Raw genomic sequence first — 21,949 nt, 5'->3', positions numbered from 1 at the left:
CAAATGGCTGGAGATCAGAAGTTTCTGGTCCATTTGGATGGGATATTGACTCTTAGGTTTTTACCTGGCCAACTTTACCCATTCAGTCTATGTGGTCCCACCAGAATTAGTGCTTTGCAACAGGAAAAATCATGGAAAAACAAAGATTACTGAGAACTTTAAAATAGAAGTTTTGAATTCATTCATCAGTTGTTCAACTATATTAGTCATAATAGGCAGTTATGTCATGGTATGCTACGATGTGATATGAACAAATAACCCAGGAAGCCAAATGACAACACACCAAGGGTTTCTCAATAAAAGAAATACAAGGTTTTCCTAGTTTGTTCAACTACTGTATAAAAGGACTGTTCTCCAAGTCATGAACTCCTCCAACGACTGAGGCTCCACCACCTTAAACACTAATGGGTGCCACAAAAGGGGATTATAAGAATCTCACATCAGAGCTTCATCTTCTTCACCCCAAAACATTTTCACTCATATTTCATTGACCATAGAAAACCACATGGCCTCAACTAATTAAGCATCAAAAAAAAAAAAAAATGTAAAACAAATGGAATACTTGCTATTTACTATCTCTACTACATGCAACCTTCCAAAGATTATTTTACTTCTCTAAACCTTAGTTATGCATCTCTGAGCCTGAAGTCACATAATACATATAGTCTTTCCTACCTCTGGAGGTTATGGGGAGATCAAATGAGATAACATATAAAAGAACTTTGAGAAGCTCTGAATATACAGGTTAAGGACCAAAGCACCTACAATACCATAGAGTCAATGTACACACACCCTTACCTATTTATTCAGAGGCAAGTCAAAGAACAGATACTACAGGCTAGAGAAGATGATACTATCACTCTGAACCATCGAATCAATTCACCTATATGCAAGGTTGATCCAGCAATGATTAAAAAAAAAAAAAAAACTCAATCCCATTTCTTCCGAGTAATTTTTTCAATTGTGATGAAACTATTAAAGTGAAGCAGATTTTATTTCCAAAGATGGCTGCAAGCAGTATCTCCTATCCCCACATACTCTTATTATACCATAAACACTCCTCTGAAGTGGTTGTTGTATGTACTTTTCTTTTGAACCTGGAGAGACCACAGTGACGGCTTTGTCCATCAGAGAATAGCTGAGAAGATGGAATTCTGAGACTAATCATAAAAAACACCACATATTTCTCCTGCTCTCTTGGGAGGCTGTTAGAACCCAGAGCCAGGTTGTGCAGAAACCCACATGAACCCATAGAGAAACTACCCAGGGATCACAATGCAGGACTTCCAATTAACAGCCTAGCTGAGGCCCCAGATGACTGCCTGCGTCTGAAGAAAGGAAAAGACAGATATTTACTCTAAAAATAGCAATATATCCTGTTTTACATTCTAAAGGTATTCCTGCAATCTGTGCTTCCTTGGGCAAGTTGCTCAATAACTGGTAAGATGGTTTCATCATCTAAAGTATCACATGTTTGTTGTGAGGATTAAATGAGATTACACACATCAAGTAATTTGTAAACAATAGAGTTTTATACAAATATAAAGTAGTGCACCTTCCAAGCTATTACTCCAACAAAGACATTTATTTAACTAAAACAAAACATCTTTAAAAATATTTTAACAATGTACAAACACACTCACAACATAATCTGCTGATTAAAAGACTCCAACAAAGTTTCCAGTACATACTACAGAATTTTCAGATGCCTACGATAATTTGTAGATTGGTTTAGTTTACAGTTACATATATTGCCTTGAGAAATATTATTAATACAAATGTAAGATTTACAATATCCCCATTATAGCAAGAAAAAAATAGATTCATAAAATAAAATGTCTTTTAGGCATTTACTATGCCAAGTATTTAAATGATTATTCTTACTATGACATAAGAATAATATTTATTTAGTAATAAAAGATTTTATTAATCCAAAGACCACTGAAGAATTTCCAGGAATTTCCAAAATAAAATCTGGCTATCCTTTCCATGAAATAAATAGAACAGCAGCAATCCCTGGGTATCCTTTAAACATAAAGATTCCATTTATTATTGAGGCCTTCAGTAAGTATAAAAATAAAAGAAAATTTTAGAAACTAGTTAACACTACCAGCCTGAATTTGGTTTTCACTTGTGCATGTCTAAGGTAAGCAATTTCAACATGAAGTATATATTAAAAATTAACAATATTTTCTAACTTTTCTAACTCATACACAAGCTAAGTGCTTACTCTTAACCATGGAATCAACTTACTTCTGAAGATAACCTACAGAAATAGTATGTAAACACACATACCTCTGAGATAGACTAAGAATATCCTGTTCTATGGATCAAATTACAAACATCTCTAACATTATGTAAATGAACACATTAATTTGGGATATACTGATACATTACTATGCATACATATGTACACCATAAAATAAATTCTGACAATGTTTCTAGTGATACCATACTTCCCAGTCTCAACTACTAGAAAAAGAAAATAAAATTTTTTTAGAAAAAGTTTTCATAGTAACTTTCTCAGTGAAAACAAACAAAAACAAAACAAACAAAAGAACCAATGATTCTCTTTGCAACTGGACTGAGCTATAAACAGTTCATAATCAAGAATCTCTTCAGCCATTTCCCAATATCACAGGATACATAAGCTTTCTCTTTATTCAAGAAGTCTGCTCATCTCCGGTGTTCTGAAAAATAGAAAACACTCCTTAATATTCAGTAATTTCACTTCATATACCATGGACTTAAAGCACTAAACCTAGGAAAATACTGCACATTTGTAAACAGAACCTGCTACTCTATTACATTGTATTCACTAGCCCATCATGTCAAAAAAATGGATTTACTAGAATTACTTTTTCACAGTATGGGGGAATTGAACCCCGCAAATACCATCATCCACTCAGATGTCCACCTTGTCCCACAGAACAGAATGCCACCAGGTACCATGTAAGACTCTAACCCTACTCATGTTAGGCCAAGTTACAGATTCAATTTCACCTATATTCAAGATCCCCTGACCTTCAGACACACTGAAAATTCCAAGGGGAAAAAACTGAGAAAGCACACACATGAAAATTACCCTAAGATGGACCGCAGTAAATACCTTTACTTGAGGCCAAGCAAAAATCCTTCAGACTGAGAACCATGACCCTAAATAGAACATTCACTTTCTCTACCTTTTATCTTAAGAGCAACTGTAGAGTAGAATAGAAAAAACAATGAATTTCTAGTGTAGAGGGTTGGGTTCAAGACCTAGCTCTGTACTACCTATTAGCTTTATATTCTTAAGTAAAATAACCTCAGGCTTTATTTATCTAAAGCATTAATCCCTGAACTAGAAACCTGTAGAAATGATAATTATATAATGGGCTAGGGCTATAGCTCAGTTGGCAGAGTGCTTGCCTCACATGCACCAGGCCCTGGTTCAATCCCCAGCACCACGGGAGAAAAAAAAAAAAGAAAGAAGAACAAGAAATGCTAATTATAAGACCATCCACCTCCATTAGGGTGGAGCCCAGCAATCTCCTGCCCTCTAGATGATTCTGATGCCTGCTGGAATTTGAAAACCACTATCCTATATACAATACTTACCCAACCTGCTACACTAAACAAATGTGAGCTGTTCATTATAGAAAGACCTAGTCAATTTTCCCAAGAGATTTAATCAGTAACCGTTTACCTATATGACATACTACAATGAAAACGTGGGAACTGCAGTAAAATCTTTATGTTATCGGAGGAACATCCTCCTCCTCTCATATTTCAGTAACAATATACCTTTTAAAAACCTCAGAAGCATTTCATAAAAATTAAACTCTACAAGAGTTAAAAAATAATTTCATTAGTCATCGGTCATATTCAGAAAACACTTACTTGTTTTAAAAACTGCTTTCCAAGATACGAGGTAGCCATGCTGGTTAAATTCTTCCGGCTGCCCACTTTGCACCTGATGTAACCATACAGGTTGGCACCCTGTAACACCACACCCATGATAACAACAGCCTGGGACCACAGGAAAAACAATGGTTACTGGCCTAAAATTGACCTTTCTCTAAGTCATAAATGAGACAAGGCAGACTTATGGTGAGACAGAAAAGGAAAAAGGAGGCAGGGTTTGTGACAAGGACTACCAGAAGATGTCTGATATTCATTCTGTATAAGCCACTGGGTTTTTCACCCACATTTGCTGAACAGGACTGCTATATATGCAGGCACCATGCCAGACCTGGGGAACACAGTGCAGGGGTACCTTCTTCTTTTCTCTCTCTCTCTCTCTCTATCCTAAAAAAATATTTAAGAAAAAGTGAAACTCAGAAAAGACTAAAATGGTAATTCTTCCTTTAAGAATCAAAAACGAAGAGTCAAGAGGTAGACAAGTTCAATAATCTGAGAGCAGGCAGAGATAGAATCTCCACTCTATGCTAAAATATATGACTGGCTCCTGGGCAAGTTGACTAGGTGTCCCAAGGCAACAATCAACAGGGTTTTGCCTTCAGAGCAGAGAGAGATGAGCAGGAAGAAGTATATTTCTGCAGCTACTTATTCCTTGTGACCACAACAGGAATCCTACAGTGACTAAGATCACTGAGAATTGAGAATAAGAAATTCATACCCACTCTTTAAATATTAAGGGAGAAAAGTTAATTAGGATGGGAGGAAGCCTCAAAGTTAAGGATTCTAGAAGTTTCTCTCTAAAGAGCCAGATAATAAATATTTTAGTCTCTGTTGCCTCTACTCAATTCTACTATTTTGGCCCCAAAAGCCACAGTAAACACATAAACAAATGGGCAAAGCTGTGTTCCAACAAAAATTCACAAAAAACAGTTGGGTTGGATGTTGCCTGCAAGCCATAGTTTGCCAACCCCCTTCTACAATAAACAACCCATCAACCCTTTTACTATTAAAAGTATTATTCAGGAAATGTTCACTTCTGTGAAAGGCAAAGAAGCTGAATGAAATCACTTTTTCCAATCCAGACTTTTTTTTTTCCTTCCTTTTTTGAAACAGGGTCTCATTAAGTTGTCCAGTTGTCCAGGCTAGATTCAAACCTACAATCTTGCTGCCTCTGCCACCCTCCAAGTAACTGGGATTATAGGCATGGCCCACTCTGCCTAGCTTCAGGCTTCTTCTCTTTAACCCTTAACAAGCAGCAGAGTTGTTTTAAGCAAGTGAGAGCATTTGCTTTTTGGCAGTACTGGGAATCAAACCCAGGGCCTTGCACGTGCAAGGCAAGCACTTTACTGCCCACCCTAAGTCAGAGGACTTAAATGTTTAAGAAACTAGTTAAAATCCCTAGTAAAAAAGGTAGAACTGGTACTGTCTGTTCTAACCTTACGTTTTATGGAAATAAATAAGTTAGTATCAAAAAATGTTGCTACTAATGGATGAAATTGGAGAATATCATGCTAAGTGAGATAAGCCAATCTCAAAAAAACAAAGGACGAATGATATCGCTAATAAGTGGATGATGACACATAATGGGGGGTGGGAGGGGTTAGTGTTAGGGTTAGAGTTAGGGTTAGGGAGGGGGGCAAGAATGGAGGAAGGAAGGACTGTATAGAGGGAAAAGATGGGTGGGAGGGGTGGGGGGGAAGGGGAAAAATAACAGAATGAATCAAACAGCATTACCCTATGTAAATTTATGATTACACAAATGGTATGCCTTTACGCCATGTACAGAGAAACAACATGTATCCCATTTGTTTACAATAAAAAAAAAAACATTGCTACTAATCCAAATAAACATACAGCTTTTTAAAAATTTAAATAAATTTACTTTAACTTCCCAAGTTCCTCAATTGAAACACTCCCAGGCATACACATACCAACATGCAAGGTGCACCTGAATTTAGACTGAACATGGTCCTGCTGAGGCACCAATTTTTTATGCAGAGACAACAAATTTTAAAAAGTTATAAAATGTAGACACCTGGTTTAAAATGCTGTAATGAAGTCAGATATGAACATTTTCCTCCCCATAAGATACAGACAGTACAGTTAAAAAAAAAAAAAAAGAAGAAAGAAAAAGAAAAAGAAAAAAGCACATAAGTCAGTACCAGCCCCAACAAACACTAAAAAGAACTGGTGATCAAAAAAAGAGGAAGTTTGATACAGCTTTGCACAGAAACTCTAAGGGAAATTACACTAATAATTACCACCCCCAACCACAGAGACAGAAGCAGAAGGCCAGAGGACTTAAATGTCCTGAGAAACAATGCAAAAATAGCCATGAGTGCAGACACTCCTGCCAAACAAGGAGGAAATACCTGGTATTTCCTTGAATGAAGCGGAAGAGAAAGCACAGGAGGACCAACAATCACTGACCATCTTAAGAATAACCAGAAAGTAGGAAAAGTCTGACAAAGAGCCTGGGCAAAGGCCCCTCTATCCTATGCTATGGTCTAACCATAGGACCAAACCATTTTTCATTTCCTGTTGCTTTAGAGAAGTAGAAGCACTGCTAGAGGACTGGGCTGATTCTCCTGGATGGTAGCTAACGCTGCAGAATCTCACAAATGATCTAAAGCAGGAATGTAAAACCAAAGTAGGGTCCACAAGAGCTCCATTCCATAAGAGAAGGCAAAACCCAAGCAAGATAGCCAGAGGCTGTGTGGGCAATCCTCCTCAGGACTATATCTTCAGGCCACCAACAGCATTCAAACTCTAGCTCAAAGCAGCAGCAACAGTTTCAGACAACATGGGAAGGAGGTCGAGGGAAAATGACTCACACTAAAGCAGCAGAAAGGGAAGATCTGGACAGAGCTGTCACTATAAGCATCAACAAAATGGATATGGGGAAAGGGAAAGGCATCTCTGCAAAACTACAGCAAAAAAAGACGATTAAAATAAGAACACACTATGCAAAAGACCAATGAAAAATCTATTCTGAAAGTGTAGGTCATCAAAATAAGAGCATTCCTGGGATACTTCATCCTATAGAAGAACCTACACATAAGAATTCAAATAGTATGAAGCTAAAACAATAGGAGATAAAAAAGGAGTGGGCAGAACTAAGGAAATAGATACTCCTTTCAACCCCTAATCTAATGTAGCTGCTGTTATGTCTGATGCACTGCACTCAATTCCTGGTATCACTGTCTAACATCCCCTACTATGTTTTTTATTGTCTGTTTACCCTCCACTGAAATATATCTATCAGAGCATCATTTTGCTTATCTGGCCCCTAACAGAATCCAATGCCCAAAACAGCTCTGATATATGGTGAACTCTTAAAAATGTTTGCTGCTTGAATAAACAGAAGAGAAAAAGATGAATGATTAAAACAATCAAAGGACAGATATAAAATGATCCAGGATAGAAACAACTGGCATCTCAAAATTAGACAAGTGAAAAAAACTAAATATAAGTGAATTTAAAAATTTAACCAAAGTCAATTTTCCTGATTCAAAGCAAAACTAGAGTCTGAAAATTAGAAGGAAACACGGGTTACAGAAAACTTAATATAGAATGAGAGAGACATAACCTGGTTATGATATTTAAAAACTTCAAAAAAATTCTTCAGGGAGAAAAATGATTCACTTACTCACACAGAGAGTAGGTAAGCCTAGTGCTAAAGTGTGGATCTGGAATGCCCCCCAAAGGCTATTATAGGCTTGGTCCCCAATGAAACAAGGTTAGGTGATTTGGGGGAGTGATTGGAACATGATGGCTCTGACATCACCAGTGGATTGATCTACTGACAGATTCATAGCTGACTGGATTACTGGGAGGTGGTAAAAAAGAGTGGGAGCTGGGACCTAACTGAAGGGAGTGGGTCCTTGGAGATGTGCCCATGTGAACTATATCTGGTCCATCTGTCCATTTATTTGTCTGTCTGTCTCTCACTTGCTCTCTCCATGAACTAAATGGAGAACAAAAATAAATCTTTCTTCAAGTTGTTCTCAGATATTTTATTATAGTAACAGAGCGATAATAACATAATGACCTCCGATTTCTCTAAAACATTCATGAAGATATGGAAAAACCCAGCTAAGTCATCTTCAAGAATATTCCAATAAGCTCACATTCTTAAATCAAGGAAAAATATTCTTTTCAAAAATATCACCCAACAATGCACCACAGCTAACTAAGCAGTAAAAGGAGAAGCTAAAATTAAATAACTAGAGGTAGGCATCGAATCAATGTATTTAAAAAAAATACATCAGACTGAACAATCAATAAGAAATATTATTTCTAAAGAGCAACTGTTCTAAACCTTGATAACACAAAAATGGCACAAACAATAAAGGAAGAAACACAGGAAAGAACAGTAAGAGTGTTTATTCTGGTCCCTTTCTGAATGGTTTATTAGTCAATAAACAGATTTTTGAATACTACTTCATGTTATAAAACTAACCACTTGAAGAACTAAAGTGTAACTGTAATGAACAAAAATTCAGAAATAAAATCATGAGTATTAACTTTCTTATCTTTCATATCAGGAAATTTGAAAATATTCAAAATTCACAAATATTGAATAAATTCCCTAATTCATGTAAGAGTTATAACTATATTAAGTAGTAAAGATGACTCCTAGAATAACAGAAAATAAACAATAAAGAATCCAAAGTTTCTGAAGGAAAGTATGAACGTATGTGCACAAAGAAAAAAGAACTTACATGGCAAAACAAGGAGAGAAAATACTAAAAATTGTAGGAAAACCATAACTCAGGCCAAAATGTATCTGACATCAATAAATGTTAAGTGAAACAAACTCAACTGTTACAAGAACAAGACTCACAATCTGAGTTAAGTGTCAGATTATATCTTCCAAAGATGGTAGCAACAATATTTCTTGTTCTACAACTCTAGAACTTTCTTAGCCTCCCATTAAGAGGTAGACCCTAATTTACATTCCCTTGAATATGAGTGGGTGACAAAGATGATGCTGTGATATTTTAAAATAGGCTGAAAAGAGCAATTCAGCTGAACCACACCAAGTGGAATTCTGACCCCCACCATAAGCAATCCAACTGCCTTGAGGCCACCATTCTGTGAAGAAACCCAAACTATGTCACATGGAGGGACGTGCGGAGAGACACAAACCCTCATGAAGAAGAGGCATCTTATATACTCCAGCTACTCCACCACTGTATAACTGCAACTGAGACCCCAAGCTTATCTCCAAGAGTCCTTCCTGAGGTCCTCACCCATAGAACTATGAGATAAAATGACTGTTGTTCTACATCACAAAGTTTTTGGGTGATCTATTATGCAGCAACAGGTAACCAGAACAGGCTGCCAATCAACATTTTCAGGGGAGGAAAAAAAAAAAACTCTATTATAGGCACTAATATCCTAGAAAATCTGTGAAATGGGGTCAGAGGACCTGCTCTCCAATTCTTAAGAAAAAAGCAGTCAGGAAATAGAACCTGGGGAATACAAGATGAAGCTGCTTATTCAAGATAGGTCTCTAAGGTTAAGGGCACAGTAGATTACACAAAAGTTCTACAGACACTTACCAACCACTTTACTCTGAAGGAGAAGAGAGCACTAAAGGCAAATATCACCCACAGCACTGGACAGGCAATCAGTCCTAACCAAAAGATTCTTGATTCAGCCTCTGAAACAGTTTTATTCTCCTGAGGAGATGCCTACAAAAAAAAATTTAAAAAAAAAAAGTAAATTCAATCACTCATCTCAGATTTATCTCTAACATTTTTTTTTTTTAAAACCCTCTTAACTCAAAGATTAATATAATCAGCCCAAGTCCCAAGTTAGAATCAAGAAACCAGTTAATGGCTCTACCACTACTTTTATTTTAGGAAATGATTCTAGTATGCTTTGTTCTATGTCATAAATTTTGCATATTCAGGCAAAATAGAAAGTTTATCACGACTCAAAATATTAAAGAACTATCTCTTGTAGATTTCTACTCAATTCTTCTTGCACTTGTACTGTTTATTCCTAAGGAAGATTTGAATGATACATTTTTAGACAAAGGTCAAGGAAATCAAGTTTAGTCATCCTAGAGATTTAAGAAGTTAAGGTCCAGAGAAAAAAATGGAAACAAGGAATTATGAATAAAGACCAAACTGTCTCAGCAAAAGTCAGGAATTTAGAGGGCAGTATTTTTCCTTTCAAGGTAGATTTTATAATATTAAGGAATATGGTCTCACTGAGAACAATGCCACTCTAATAAGTATCACTTGTCAAGGACCTTCCAAGTAGAAGGTAAGCAATTTAATTAGTACATCTCCAAGAATTTTGTCCTCTGCCTCCCAAACTTATTTCCACAGGGCAAAAGAATGTTCACTGCAGAATAATAAATTAATCCAAAACACACAAGGTCCCCCAGGGCTCCTGAGGGCACGGCTTAAAAAACAGATACATCACCTGAGATTTTTCATCCACCTACAATCCTTTTTTCTGCCCACAAGTGTCTTTGCCCATGGGAACAGCTATCTGCTATACATAAAAGGATAAAGGTAGCCATCAGGGCAACCAATCTGGGGGCCATCAGAAAGAAATCTTTTATCAGCAACCCTTGATAGGCAGTTTGGCATGCTGTATGAAATCTGACCAAAGTTCTCTCAGGGGATTCTGTCCTATACACACCTTATTTCCAGTCTGAGCTAGACAGAAAAATGTGTATGTTTTAGAAGGTCATCTAGTTTAGCACTGACATGGCAAGTGATGTGGAGTAGTACTTTTATTCTTGAATATTTAATCCTTATATATTCAAATCTACACAGAATTTATCAGATGACAATAACAATATTAACAATAACAACAACAACAAAAGGTAATTTACCTTTCTGGATTCAAACACCCAATGACTCTTTCCATCCTCATCAATATGATTCCACCATCGAAGGCCAACCATCAGTCTACCTGTGACATTCTAGGAAAATTAATATAAACACACCCAGTTTGAAATTATTATTTATAGCATTATAAAATCATAGCTTAATGTAACATTTTACAAACACATCTTCATTAACCTCCAAACAAGCTCCATATATATTCATATTACCTCCATAACAGCCAGTTCACAAAGCTACATATAATAGCTACATATCAGACCTGATTAAAAATAAAAAAATAAAATGGCAATGAAAATGGCATAACCAACAGGAGTAAAGATTACAGGGTAAGCAGAAATCTGTCCATAAATAATACCTTCTCATTCCCCTCAAAAACATTTGTCTTTTCTCCATCTCTTATGTTTTCCCTACTCTTTGGCTAATGTAACCTACCTTTTTCCATATCCTAACTATAGCTATATATATATTTTAAAAGTAAACATCCCTAAAAATGGTTATAAGCACTGGCCTTCATTCAGTCCCTCAAATGTACCAAGTTCTCTTCCTGCTTATTAAAGAAACAGTTCCTTTGATAGTTTTCCTAATGCTTATTTATTCAACATATATTAACTGAGTACCTAGAAAGTACTATAACAAAACAGTGACCAACAGGCACCTCCCCTGTTCTCATGGAGCTTCAAGTATTGTGAAAAAGGTCAACCAACATATAAATGTACCAATACCAACTGTGATTATGAACTGTGAGTGAATTCGGAATACTTTGAGTATAACAGGGAAATTTAATTTAATCTGGGTACCAGACAATAATTTCCAAAGAAATCAACAATTGGAACAAAACTTAAAGAATAAGCAGTAATGTTTCGTGAAGGGGATGTTTAATTGGTGGTGTCTGCCAATAAGATTCAGGGTTTCTATGAACTTGGATGGAAAAAAATAATTTTTTTTATTTTCATCAACCTCTGCCTAAACTTTATGAGTATAGACAAAAAACCATGAATGCAGGTAGAATTAACAAAACCCATACCTTTGTTACAATAAAAAACAGTTACTTTTCATTTTGTACCACACTTGTTGCAGACGTCTCAAAGTACTGTTTATGCTAATCACTGCCTTCAAAGTGACAAGACCTGCCACTAGATCTTACTATTAATGTGGTCATAAGGTACACATTTCTAAATCAGAAATTTCTGCAGATGCTCAAGTCCCTTAGCATAGTATTTATGCATAACCTATTCACATATTCCCATATACTTTAAATTAGCCAATATAAGGTAAATGCTATGTAAATAGCTGTTATGCTGTACTTTTTATGGAATAAAGACAAGAAAAGTCTGTGTTCATTACAGATGCAATTACTTTTTTCTGAATACTTCTGATCCACAGTTAGTTGAATACATGTACATCCCATGGATACAGAGGGCTAACTATATTTCAAGGTAAATGACTTCTTTTGTAACCTTATGAATTTAAAAACATTATTCATAGCTTCATGAGACCATGAAAGGGGTCTATGGCACAAAAAAAATCAGTAATTCCTACATTAAAATACTGTGAGAACAAAATAAGCATCCAAGAGAGAGTAATAGGGACAGAAGTCCTAAGAGGAAAAGTAAAATATATGAATTAAAACTTGACGACTAACTGGATAGCTATGCAGTTGGAAGGTACCCCATATTCTTTCATGTTGCATTTTCTAATTCTTTACTTCTTATAGTTGCAAATTTCTCTCAGGTTTGTTTTTGTTTTTGAAACTTCTGGACCCAAAAAGTCGATTATTTACATTCTTCCTTCTCTAATAATATAAGCCTTTAATCTACTGGCTTTCCTCTAAATTCAGTTTTCAATACATTTTAAGAATCTATTTATAGATGATCATAAGATGTAAATAATCTGTAAATATGGAAATAGTTCCATATTTAAACCAAGATATACAGCAAGTTGACTTTTTAAAAGAAACTTCAGTTTCAGTAACCTTTTCCCCCTCCCCAGCTTTGTTTCATTGGACCAGAAAATGCAGATGCTTCGGACAATTTATCTGGAACTTCTTCATAGTGATATTTAACCAACTTTTGGAAATGTTCCACCAGCACTAACAAAAAGTTATTATCTTTGAATATACAAAATTCCAAAAATTGCAATTAAATTGACGTAACACTAGAGTATATTTTGACATATTTATACAAACATGGAGTACACTGTATTCTAATTAGGACCCCAGTTTTGTAGTTGAACATGAGGAGGAGATTCACTGTGCTGCATTTATACATGTACACAGGAAAGTTAAGTCATATTCATTCCACTGCCTTTCCTATTCCTGTCCCCCTTCCCTTTCCTTCATCCCCCCGTTGTCTAATCTACTGAACTTATATTCTTCCCTTTCCCCCTTGCTGTGTGTTAGCATCTACATATCAGAGAACATTCAACTTTTGTTTATTTGGGATTGACTTACTTCACTTAGCATAATAGTCTCCAGATCCATTCGTTTTTTGGCAAATGTCATAAACTCATTCTTTTTTATTGCTGAGTAATATTCTATTGTGTATGTATACCACATTTTCTTTATCCATTCATTTATTGAAGGGCACCTAGGTTGGTTCCATATCTTAGCTATGGTGATTTAGTGCTTTCTTAACCCCATATCTATTTCATTTATATGATGCCAACATTTCTTTTTATATGAATTGGTTCAAAGTTGTTTTTGCCGTCTTTTATTTTCTCTAATGTCACTATGTTAGTTCTCTAATGTCACTATTCTAGTTAGATTTTAATTTTTGACCCAATCTTAGAATTCTTATGTTTACAAAAGCAATTTAATCATATTACATGTACTATTATAAATCACCTTGTACATGGGCTTTGTGACATTTATACTTCCTTAACACCTACTTTGCTCTTTTTTCTTATATGAACTGTTTTAGTTTTTCCTATCTTCTCTAGCATTACAGAAGTTACAGCTTGTTTTAAATTTTATTAATAGTTGGCATTAAATTTTTAAAATCTTTCTTATACTCTTTGTCAGAATAATAAGACAAAAATTTCTTATAAGCTACAACATTTAAAAATATTTTTGAAACTATTATCCCTTTTCTACCTGTCCTGGGTTTTCATCAATACCATATACGGGTTTGGATAAAGACTCCTTTTTTAAAATTATCCTCTCTCTTCTGACAACACACTGAGACTTATAGTAATTATTTCAGATTAGGAATGGTTGATAGGTAAAAATATATTTTAAAAATTCTGAAATCTGAAACACTTCTGGTCCTAAGCATTTTGGATAAGGAATGCTAACCTATGTAACAGCCTGGAAACTATAAAAGAACTGACCAAATGCCATGTTCCATATGGCTGAACAGAAATGGTATGAACAATAAAATGGTATGAACAATAAAAGAAACATTCATCAAAGCAAATCTGTGACCTGGATACAATAAACATAAACATAAAGCAATGAAAAATTCAAAAAGGAAAAAAATGTCAAAGAGGAATGCATAAAAGAAAAGCACCTAAAGAAAACAGACCTTTGAAATCTTCCTTATCATTATGTGGCCTATGGAACTGGTCACTATTGAGTCAAACACTTCTAATATCTGTTAAGAAATTTAAAAATCTAAAAATTGACAAGAGCTGGTGGATACAGACAGATTTATAGCATCTTACTGGTTTCTGAATCGGTATATACATCTCTGAAATTTCAAAATTAAACTTTTTCACCTCCATAATTAACCTAATTCCCCTTCCATAATTTTACTATGAAAATTTTCATACACAGAAGTTAAATTTTATAGTGAAAATCCAAGTATCTATCACTTCATCGTACTTAATATTTTAATTTATTACATAATCATCTGTCTGTGTTATCCACCATCCATCCATCTCTCTACTCATCATTGCCTTTGATTTGAGACTACTTCCTATACTCCTTTCTGTCCCCTACAGCAGGGTTTCTCAACTTTGGCATGACTGACATGGTGAACAGATAACTATTTGTTGTTGCACAAGCTGGGGGACTGTCCCATGCATCTGAAGACATTCAGCAGCATACATGGCCTCCATTCACTATATGCAAATATTACACTCCCCTTCCCCAGCTGCAACAAACCAAAATGTTTCAGACATTGACAAATATCCCATGGAGAGCCAAACTTGCCTCTGGTTGGAAAATAACTGCGCTAGGGTACCCCCAGGAACCTCTGCAAAAAGCAGGCACTTTTTTTTGGTTGGAAAATAACTGTGCTAGGGTACCCCCAGGAACCTCTGCAAAAAGCAGGCACTTTTTTTAAGTATTTGTATACCAATTATACTGAAGTTTTATAGAGAAATTATACATAGCACATCTGCAAATTACCCTGAATCAAAATCAGTGGTATGAATTAGAAACAATATGTAGGGTCAATGGTTGCTAGTAACCATTTGTTTACTTAACTCCATAGTTGATGAAGGCTGTCACATAGCAGACAACTCAGTAGTATAATCACCTACATGTGATCAGATATATCCAGCACTATAACAGAAAAGGTCTGAAGTAATAAAAAGATAACATCATTCCAAAATGCCTAATCTCATGTTGTTTACTGCTTATGCAGTATTCGAACTCATATTAAGTATGATTTTAAAATAAAAACAAAACTTACCTTTACTGCCCAAAAGTCACATGACAACAACAAGATAATTGTCACCATACAGGCAATAAAGCTGCTACTGAGCAATTCACAGAGAAGATAGACTATAATGGCACTGACTCGGAAGAACAAATGGAAAAATGATGCCACTGGATGTCTGAAAACCAAAACATAAGAAAGACAATTACAATTTACTATAAGAACTTACAGGTTTAGGTGACAAATGGTTTAGCCATGGCAAAGTCATAAAGAGTTCTGTCAAAATAAGAGATAACTTGAAAAAGCAGCAAACCACATACCTCTCTTTAGTCACACTATTTGACTAGGCCCAATGTCACAAAAAATGTACTATGTAAACATGACTAATACTTAAATGAACATGAATTTTTATAGAACACATAAAAAGAAGCTTTACCTAGCCTAGATTATCGAATCATGCCAAAAGAATTCCTCTAAAATCACTTCAGGAATTAAGTCACTGTCAGGTATAGTGTTTTCATTTTTTACCAGTTCTTATTGGGATATGATTCATATACAACTCACCTATTTAAAGTATACAATTTTTAATGGATATTAGTATATTCACAGAGGTGTGTAACCATCACCACAGTTTTATAATTTTTCATTACTACAAAAAAACAATCTCTGGCAATCACTCATTTACTGCTAACCATCTCAATCCTAAACAATAAACAAACTACTTTTTGTCTCTACAGATTTCCATATTCTAGACATGTCATATAAATAAAAGCATACAACATTTGGTCTTTTTTGACTGGTATCTTTCACTTAGCATAATGTTTTCAAGACTGGGTAGAACTGCTTGGTGCAGTGGTGCACACCTGTAATCCCAGTGGCTCATGGGGGCTGAGGCAAGAGGATCATGAGTTCAAAGCCAGCCTCAGCAACTGAGGGACTAAGAAATTCAATGAGACCCTGTCTCTAAATAAAATACAAAATAGGGCTGTGGATGTGTGGTTGAGTGCCCAAGTTCAATCCCTGGTACCCCTCCGAAAAAAAGAATATAAATATGTGTGTTTCTTATATAATTCTGAAATTTGCATAAAAATCAAAGTGTAATTTGTGTAGAAATTATGTTTTTAAATGGTGCATTCTTCAAAAAACAGTACAGAATTTAAAACTGATGAATGTTCACCAGGGAATGAGAATGGTCAATTTATATTATAAATATATATATTCACATAGTGGATTCTAATATATACATATATACATATCACAATGCACCAATTTAAAAAAACACTAGTATTCAAAAAATTGGACTTGCTAATTTGAAAACGCAGTATTAACATTCCATATGCCAATTATTCCCAAGATAATCTGAAGTTACCTTTGTCTCAGACTAAATCAAACTAGCAACATAAAATTCATAAACACATTGCAACCACTGCTTTGAATCCCATCAACTGGCATATGGACAACAGCACTGGACACCAACACAACTCATCTAACTTATCTCCATACCGGATTTTTGATTTTCTTGGTCTATTAGTTGTCTCTTCTTCTGCATCAAACAATGAAACATCTTCAGTGTCATCATTGCTGTCCTAGGAGGAACATTAAATATCCATGAAGCAAAACGAAATTCAATATTTACATGCCTATTACATACAAGGCTGAACACTTGTCAAAATGGGAGATAAAATTACATGGGCATACTATCAGAAAATCATAACGTAGGAGAGAGACACCTGCCCTACCCAAATATCTGACGAATACCCCTGGCATTCAAGAAATCAACTGTCTCCATCTCAGCACCTGGTTGCAGGGCCCTCTGAGAAAACAATGGAGTGCAAATGATGCTCCTACAAACTTACATTTACTCTTAGTTCTCTCACAAATATCACAGAAAGTTAAAGCTACAGGGAATAAACTCAAATGTTTTAGGCTCCTTCACAAAACCATCTGACTACATCCTTACTTCCATGACTCCTCTTCGCAATGCTATTATCTGACAATAGCTGGCTAAACCCAGTATTTGTACTTGTAATCCCTTCTTTTCATGCTTGCTCAGAAGCTTTCAAACATTTTCCCCTCTATTTATACTTTCTTGTGGTCTTCAAACATTTTTATTGGGTCTTTCTAAACAGAATAAAAACTTCTTTGAGTGCCACTCACTGCTCAAAAAAGATTTTAAAAACCCTGATTCCCACTTCTGTCTTCTACCTTCCCACAACACTCCTTTCTTCACAGGTTTAGGATTCTAAGGACTGATTCTACCCATTTCTACTCCTGTTAAGCTTCAACCACAACCTTGCTCATTGTGCCTTCCTAGTACCACTCACCAGCCTCCCTGCATTTATTCCTAGTCTCACTATTCCAGTCGCTTCTCCACATAATCCCCAGAGCAACCATCCACCAAGGAAATCATACCATGTCACTACCTACTAATCTTCTGACACTCTCTCACTAGACACTGCAGTAATACATTTACTATATGGTCTCTCCCACCTTTCTTGCATGTTTTCATTTTTTCTACTCAGAAAGCTCTTCCCTTTCCCACCCCAACCCCCCATCTTGCAGTTATTAATTCTGCATTCTTGGCGTTACAATTACTACAGTAAGAGAAAACCATGGGTATAACAGATTTGGGGGTTTGAAAATCTGATTTTGAGCACATTAAGATACTAGTATAAACTATAATTTTTTTTTTTTTTTTTTTTGAAAGGGGTAACCCTTAGTATTCTGAGCAATCGACTGACACATGCAGACTCACATTCTGGCTGCTGTATTAAGAATCTGGAGAGTAAAGAGGGTAGGGGAAGAAACAAAAGCATAAAACTAGGAAACTGGTTAGGCGCCTACTCCAATAATGGAGGCAAGAACAAGTGGCTGGTCCAGGGTAAACACAGTGGAGATGGTGAAAAGTGGGCAGATTCCAAATACCTATCAAGGAAGAACTGAGAGGATTACCTGGTGGATTCAACTGTGAAGTTAAGAAGAAAGATATCAAGGAAGATTCCAAAGTTTTTGTCTGAATAGTTAAAAGGACAAAGATGGCAAATATAGACTCTGGACACTCCAATATTTAGAGTAAGAAATGTGAGAAGTAATAAACAGTGGGGACTAAGGAGTACTAAAAAGAGTGGTAGGTAACCCAAGAGAAGGTAGTAATTTGGAGGCCCAGGAAGTGTTTCTAGAAGAATTGAATTTTGTCAAATGCTCCTTACAAGTAAATAAAAACCAAAAAATGACTACTGTATTTTGAACCTCAGTAAGACCAGTTTCAGAACAGAAGGGGAAGCGATAGAAAAGCTGACTAGAACTAACAGAATGGATGACAGTGGAGAGGCTATGTGGGGTTCAGTTTTTATTTTTGAAGACAGGAGAAATTTAAGCATGTTTACACACAAAGGTGAACAAGTTAATCAAACTGGGGGCAAGGGTAGGGGGGTGCAATGCAAGACAAAGAATTGCTGGTACAATGCTTTGCAGTGGGCAGGAGGGGATGACCAAGGAATGAAGCACAGACAGTTCAATTATAAAAGAATACACGGGCAATTGTGGGCAAAGACGCAAATAGGTAAGCAGGTGGTATGAAAATTCCTTTCAAATGACTTCCATTTCTCAGTGAAACAAGAAGCAAGATTACCAGCTGAGAGAAGGGAAGAAATGTTGAAAGACTGAGAAAAGGTTTAGTACACAAGTTGCCAAAGAAGGGGGTTGTGGGCACAGAAATGTCGAGATGACACTCTGGCAGCATGAAAAACTAACTTGAGGTTCAGGGTCACAAACTTATGAAGTAGAAACAGCTGACATGGTTTTGTCTGTTTCTTCAGCCTCATTCAGTCTGCATGCACATTTACAGAGCTGAATTTAAATCATCACTGGATTTTCTCAAGTCACCCAACCCATAGTAGTCTTTTCTGACCATAAATCCTAGTTGTCCTACCCTCAGATACTTCCTATTTCTCACCCTGACTTTGCCATTATGATCGGAAAGTAACTTAGGTTATGTTACTTACCATGTCTTCCCTCCCCACCCTCTTTACGCCCCATTTTCTTGAACCACCCACCCGGAACTTGACAATGCAAGAAAAGAAACCTATCGTTGGAACCCAGAACGAGTGTCTAAGTCATAGTAATTCCTCGGTAAATTGTGAAACGAAAGGAGAAAAAAAAAAAAAAAAAACACTTAAATGTAACCTAAGTAAAAGTGCACCATAAAGACTACTTTTTTTTGAAGGGGGAGATTATTAAATTACACTTATTAATCTCCAGTCGAAATCCTCTGGACTGTAATTTAATCTTTTAAAGCCACAAACGCGATAATCACCGTCAGTGTTAGTTTGGTAACAGCAACCTGATCGCAAGGATCTGACAGTGTCGCCTATTCCTAAAACAACGCAGCGCACCCCTACAAGGCAGGCCACAAAGGAGTTGAAGAGATGCCCGGCAGACGCTCCCCTTTCACCTCCTCGCGTGCACAACGGGCCGAGGAAAGACCACCCACACCCCACCACACAGAGCATTTCCACAGCCCAGCACCAGAGCCGCCCAGCGCTGGGCTTCTCTCCACACGCCCCAAGCTTCCCGTGCTCAGAGCCTCGTGGGTCACTTCTCCCCGAGGGCCTCGGAGCACCCAGAAAACCTCCCCAACAACTGCCCTCGGCCCTCCATTCCCGCCGCCCACCTAACTCTTCCTCTAGCCGGACAGCCGGAGGGGACACGAATACAACCGCCCCTGTGTGTCCGGCTCACTCCACGAACCCTGCAAGAAGGAACCCCAGCCGCGGCCACCCTCTTTCGGCGCCTGCAGTCCCTCACCTGAGACAACATGGCGACCCTGCGCCAACCCCACTTCCGGGAACCACGTCAGCGCTGCAGCCGTCCGGTCCGGTCTGCAACTTACGCGGCTTCGTCCCGGCAGTCCAGTAGGGGCCAATGTTCAGCCCAAGCCCGGCTCCGCTTCCCGTATACACTTCCGCTTCGAAGAGTCTCGCGGGAGGAGCAAGGCCGGGAGGAGGGGTGCAAAGGTCTATTCCGGGGCGGGACGATCCCGGGCGGTGTGAGAAGCGTAGACCTGGCGCGAGTAGGTTTTGATCAAGTAGGAGCAAAAACCCGCTAGAAAAGGATCCCGATACCACAGTTGGCGCTAAGGAAAAGTTTCGTGGTTTCTTACGGGGAAACGTGTTTCGCTGCCTATGAGGTGCAAACTGTAGTCATTCCCACGAAAGCTGATTCCTTGAGTGCAAAGGGCCGGGCTTTATTCCATAATTTAACTTCGTTTGGATATTTTACAGTGACATGTTTTTCTGTACAGTACTACTTTTGCGCTTTAAATTTTAGAAGTAACTGAAAAAGTAGATGTGCCTGTGGAAAGGAATAAAACGTTAATAAAAACAAGGGAAGAGGACGCTAGTGGAAGCAATGGTGGGTATTATAATGGGAGGGAAATAACCTGATATGCCAGGAAATAGTAAGGAGTAGAGGTTGACTGACACCTTGCGACCTGGCGTTCAGGCGCCTGGATTTCAGCCTCCTGCCCTCTATTGCCAATTATGTAATCAACTTCTCTGTACTTTTTTCCTCAGTCTTAAAGTGGGCGTAATAATGGCATCCTTACAGGGTATTTAGTAAATGAGAGAGTTTTATTACTGTTTTAAGTCCAACCATTAATGGCATGATCTTGCCTGGATCTGAGTTCAGGGACTTTTAAAGTCAACTTTGAAACTGGATTGATGGCATTCTTTTGTCCACCGTAAGTCAGACTGCTTTTGGAAAGTTTGTAAGGTTAATGTGTATTCTCAGATTTACATGATGGAATTATTTTCATTAAAACCACAGAATTTTACACAGCTATTTGCAGTGCTGTTTCAAACCTAATATCTGAATGTGAAGACACCCACCAGCATACACACACATTTCACAGAGAAAGCTTGACGAAGCAATTTCATACTTGTACTTAAAGGTGGATACATGACCTGTGTATCTAGCCCTCCTTGGACATGTTTTGGGTGATCCACTCAATTGGGGTTTTGTGAAGTTGTCTTGTCATTTTTACTTTTGTTATGCATACTAATTGAATTTATTGCCATCCTTTTAAAAAATTTAGGGTACTTGACAGAAAAATCTGAATTTCTGACTTTTGAAGAAGCGAAGGAGCTGGCCATGCTGAGCCACTAAGTAGGAACTGACCTATTTGTACAGGGTTTGAGGTCTCCACTGGGACATTATCCCCAACCCTTGTGGGCTGCACTCCTCTAAGTCACTTCCCTGGTCCCTGATACCACCCTCCAAAGTTTTAAGTAGAAACCTCAACACACTTCATATTAATGACTCCCTTTGTACAGAGGACAAATGTACTTAATTCTCTTCTGAAAGAGTTCTGACAAGGAAAAGCATGCAAATGTCAAATGCAATAGATGAACCTATTGAAAGTTTCTCTCTTATATTCTTAACTCGAGTTTCATTGAACTTCCATGAAAAAAAATGCCAGCAAATTCCAATATATTATCCTGATAAAATCTCATTATTACAGGTAGAAATCCGATTGGGTTCATGTTCCACAGAGTGAACACTACAAACATTGAGATA

General features: G+C 37.0%; 1 protein-coding gene across 2 annotated transcripts; it reads right to left on the bottom strand.

Moving 5' to 3' along the window:
- Positions 1-1,570: 1,570 nt before the first annotated feature.
- Positions 1,571-20,321, bottom strand: Tvp23c (trans-golgi network vesicle protein 23 homolog C). Of its 2 annotated transcripts, none has more exons than XM_047547108.1 (7): positions 20,180-20,321; positions 16,877-16,959; positions 15,407-15,551; positions 10,760-10,849; positions 9,468-9,599; positions 3,880-4,008; positions 1,571-2,690 (listed from the first exon to the last, which is right to left on the bottom strand). In XM_047547108.1, exons 1-7 carry the CDS (start codon positions 20,189-20,191, stop codon positions 2,664-2,666), a joined length of 618 nt encoding a protein of 205 aa, XP_047403064.1. In that variant the 5' UTR covers positions 20,192-20,321; the 3' UTR covers positions 1,571-2,663. The 2 variants fall into 2 exon arrangements, with proteins under 2 accessions (XP_047403064.1, XP_047403065.1); XM_047547109.1 differs by lacking the exon at positions 20,180-20,321 and adding an exon at positions 20,046-20,175.
- Between the last annotated feature and the right edge of the window lie 1,628 nt (positions 20,322-21,949).

This window comes from Sciurus carolinensis, chromosome 3, assembly GCF_902686445.1.
Source record: "Sciurus carolinensis chromosome 3, mSciCar1.2, whole genome shotgun sequence".
Classification (NCBI taxonomy): Eukaryota; Metazoa; Chordata; class Mammalia; order Rodentia; family Sciuridae; genus Sciurus; species Sciurus carolinensis.
The sequence above is the reverse complement of the archived record's forward strand: the minus strand, read 5'-3'. Positions and strand labels throughout refer to the sequence as shown.

Bases quoted from the DNA above. Each gene is read 5' to 3' on its own strand.
- Tvp23c (XM_047547108.1), bottom strand. The intron at 9,600-10,759 runs GTAAATTACCTT...TTTTTTTTGTAG, and splicing joins GGGTGTTTGAATCCAGAAAG to GCATCTCCTCAGGAGAATAA. The intron at 4,009-9,467 runs GTAAGTGTCTGT...CTGTGGTCCCAG, and splicing joins CCTTCAGAGTAAAGTGGTTG to GCTGTTGTTATCATGGGTGT.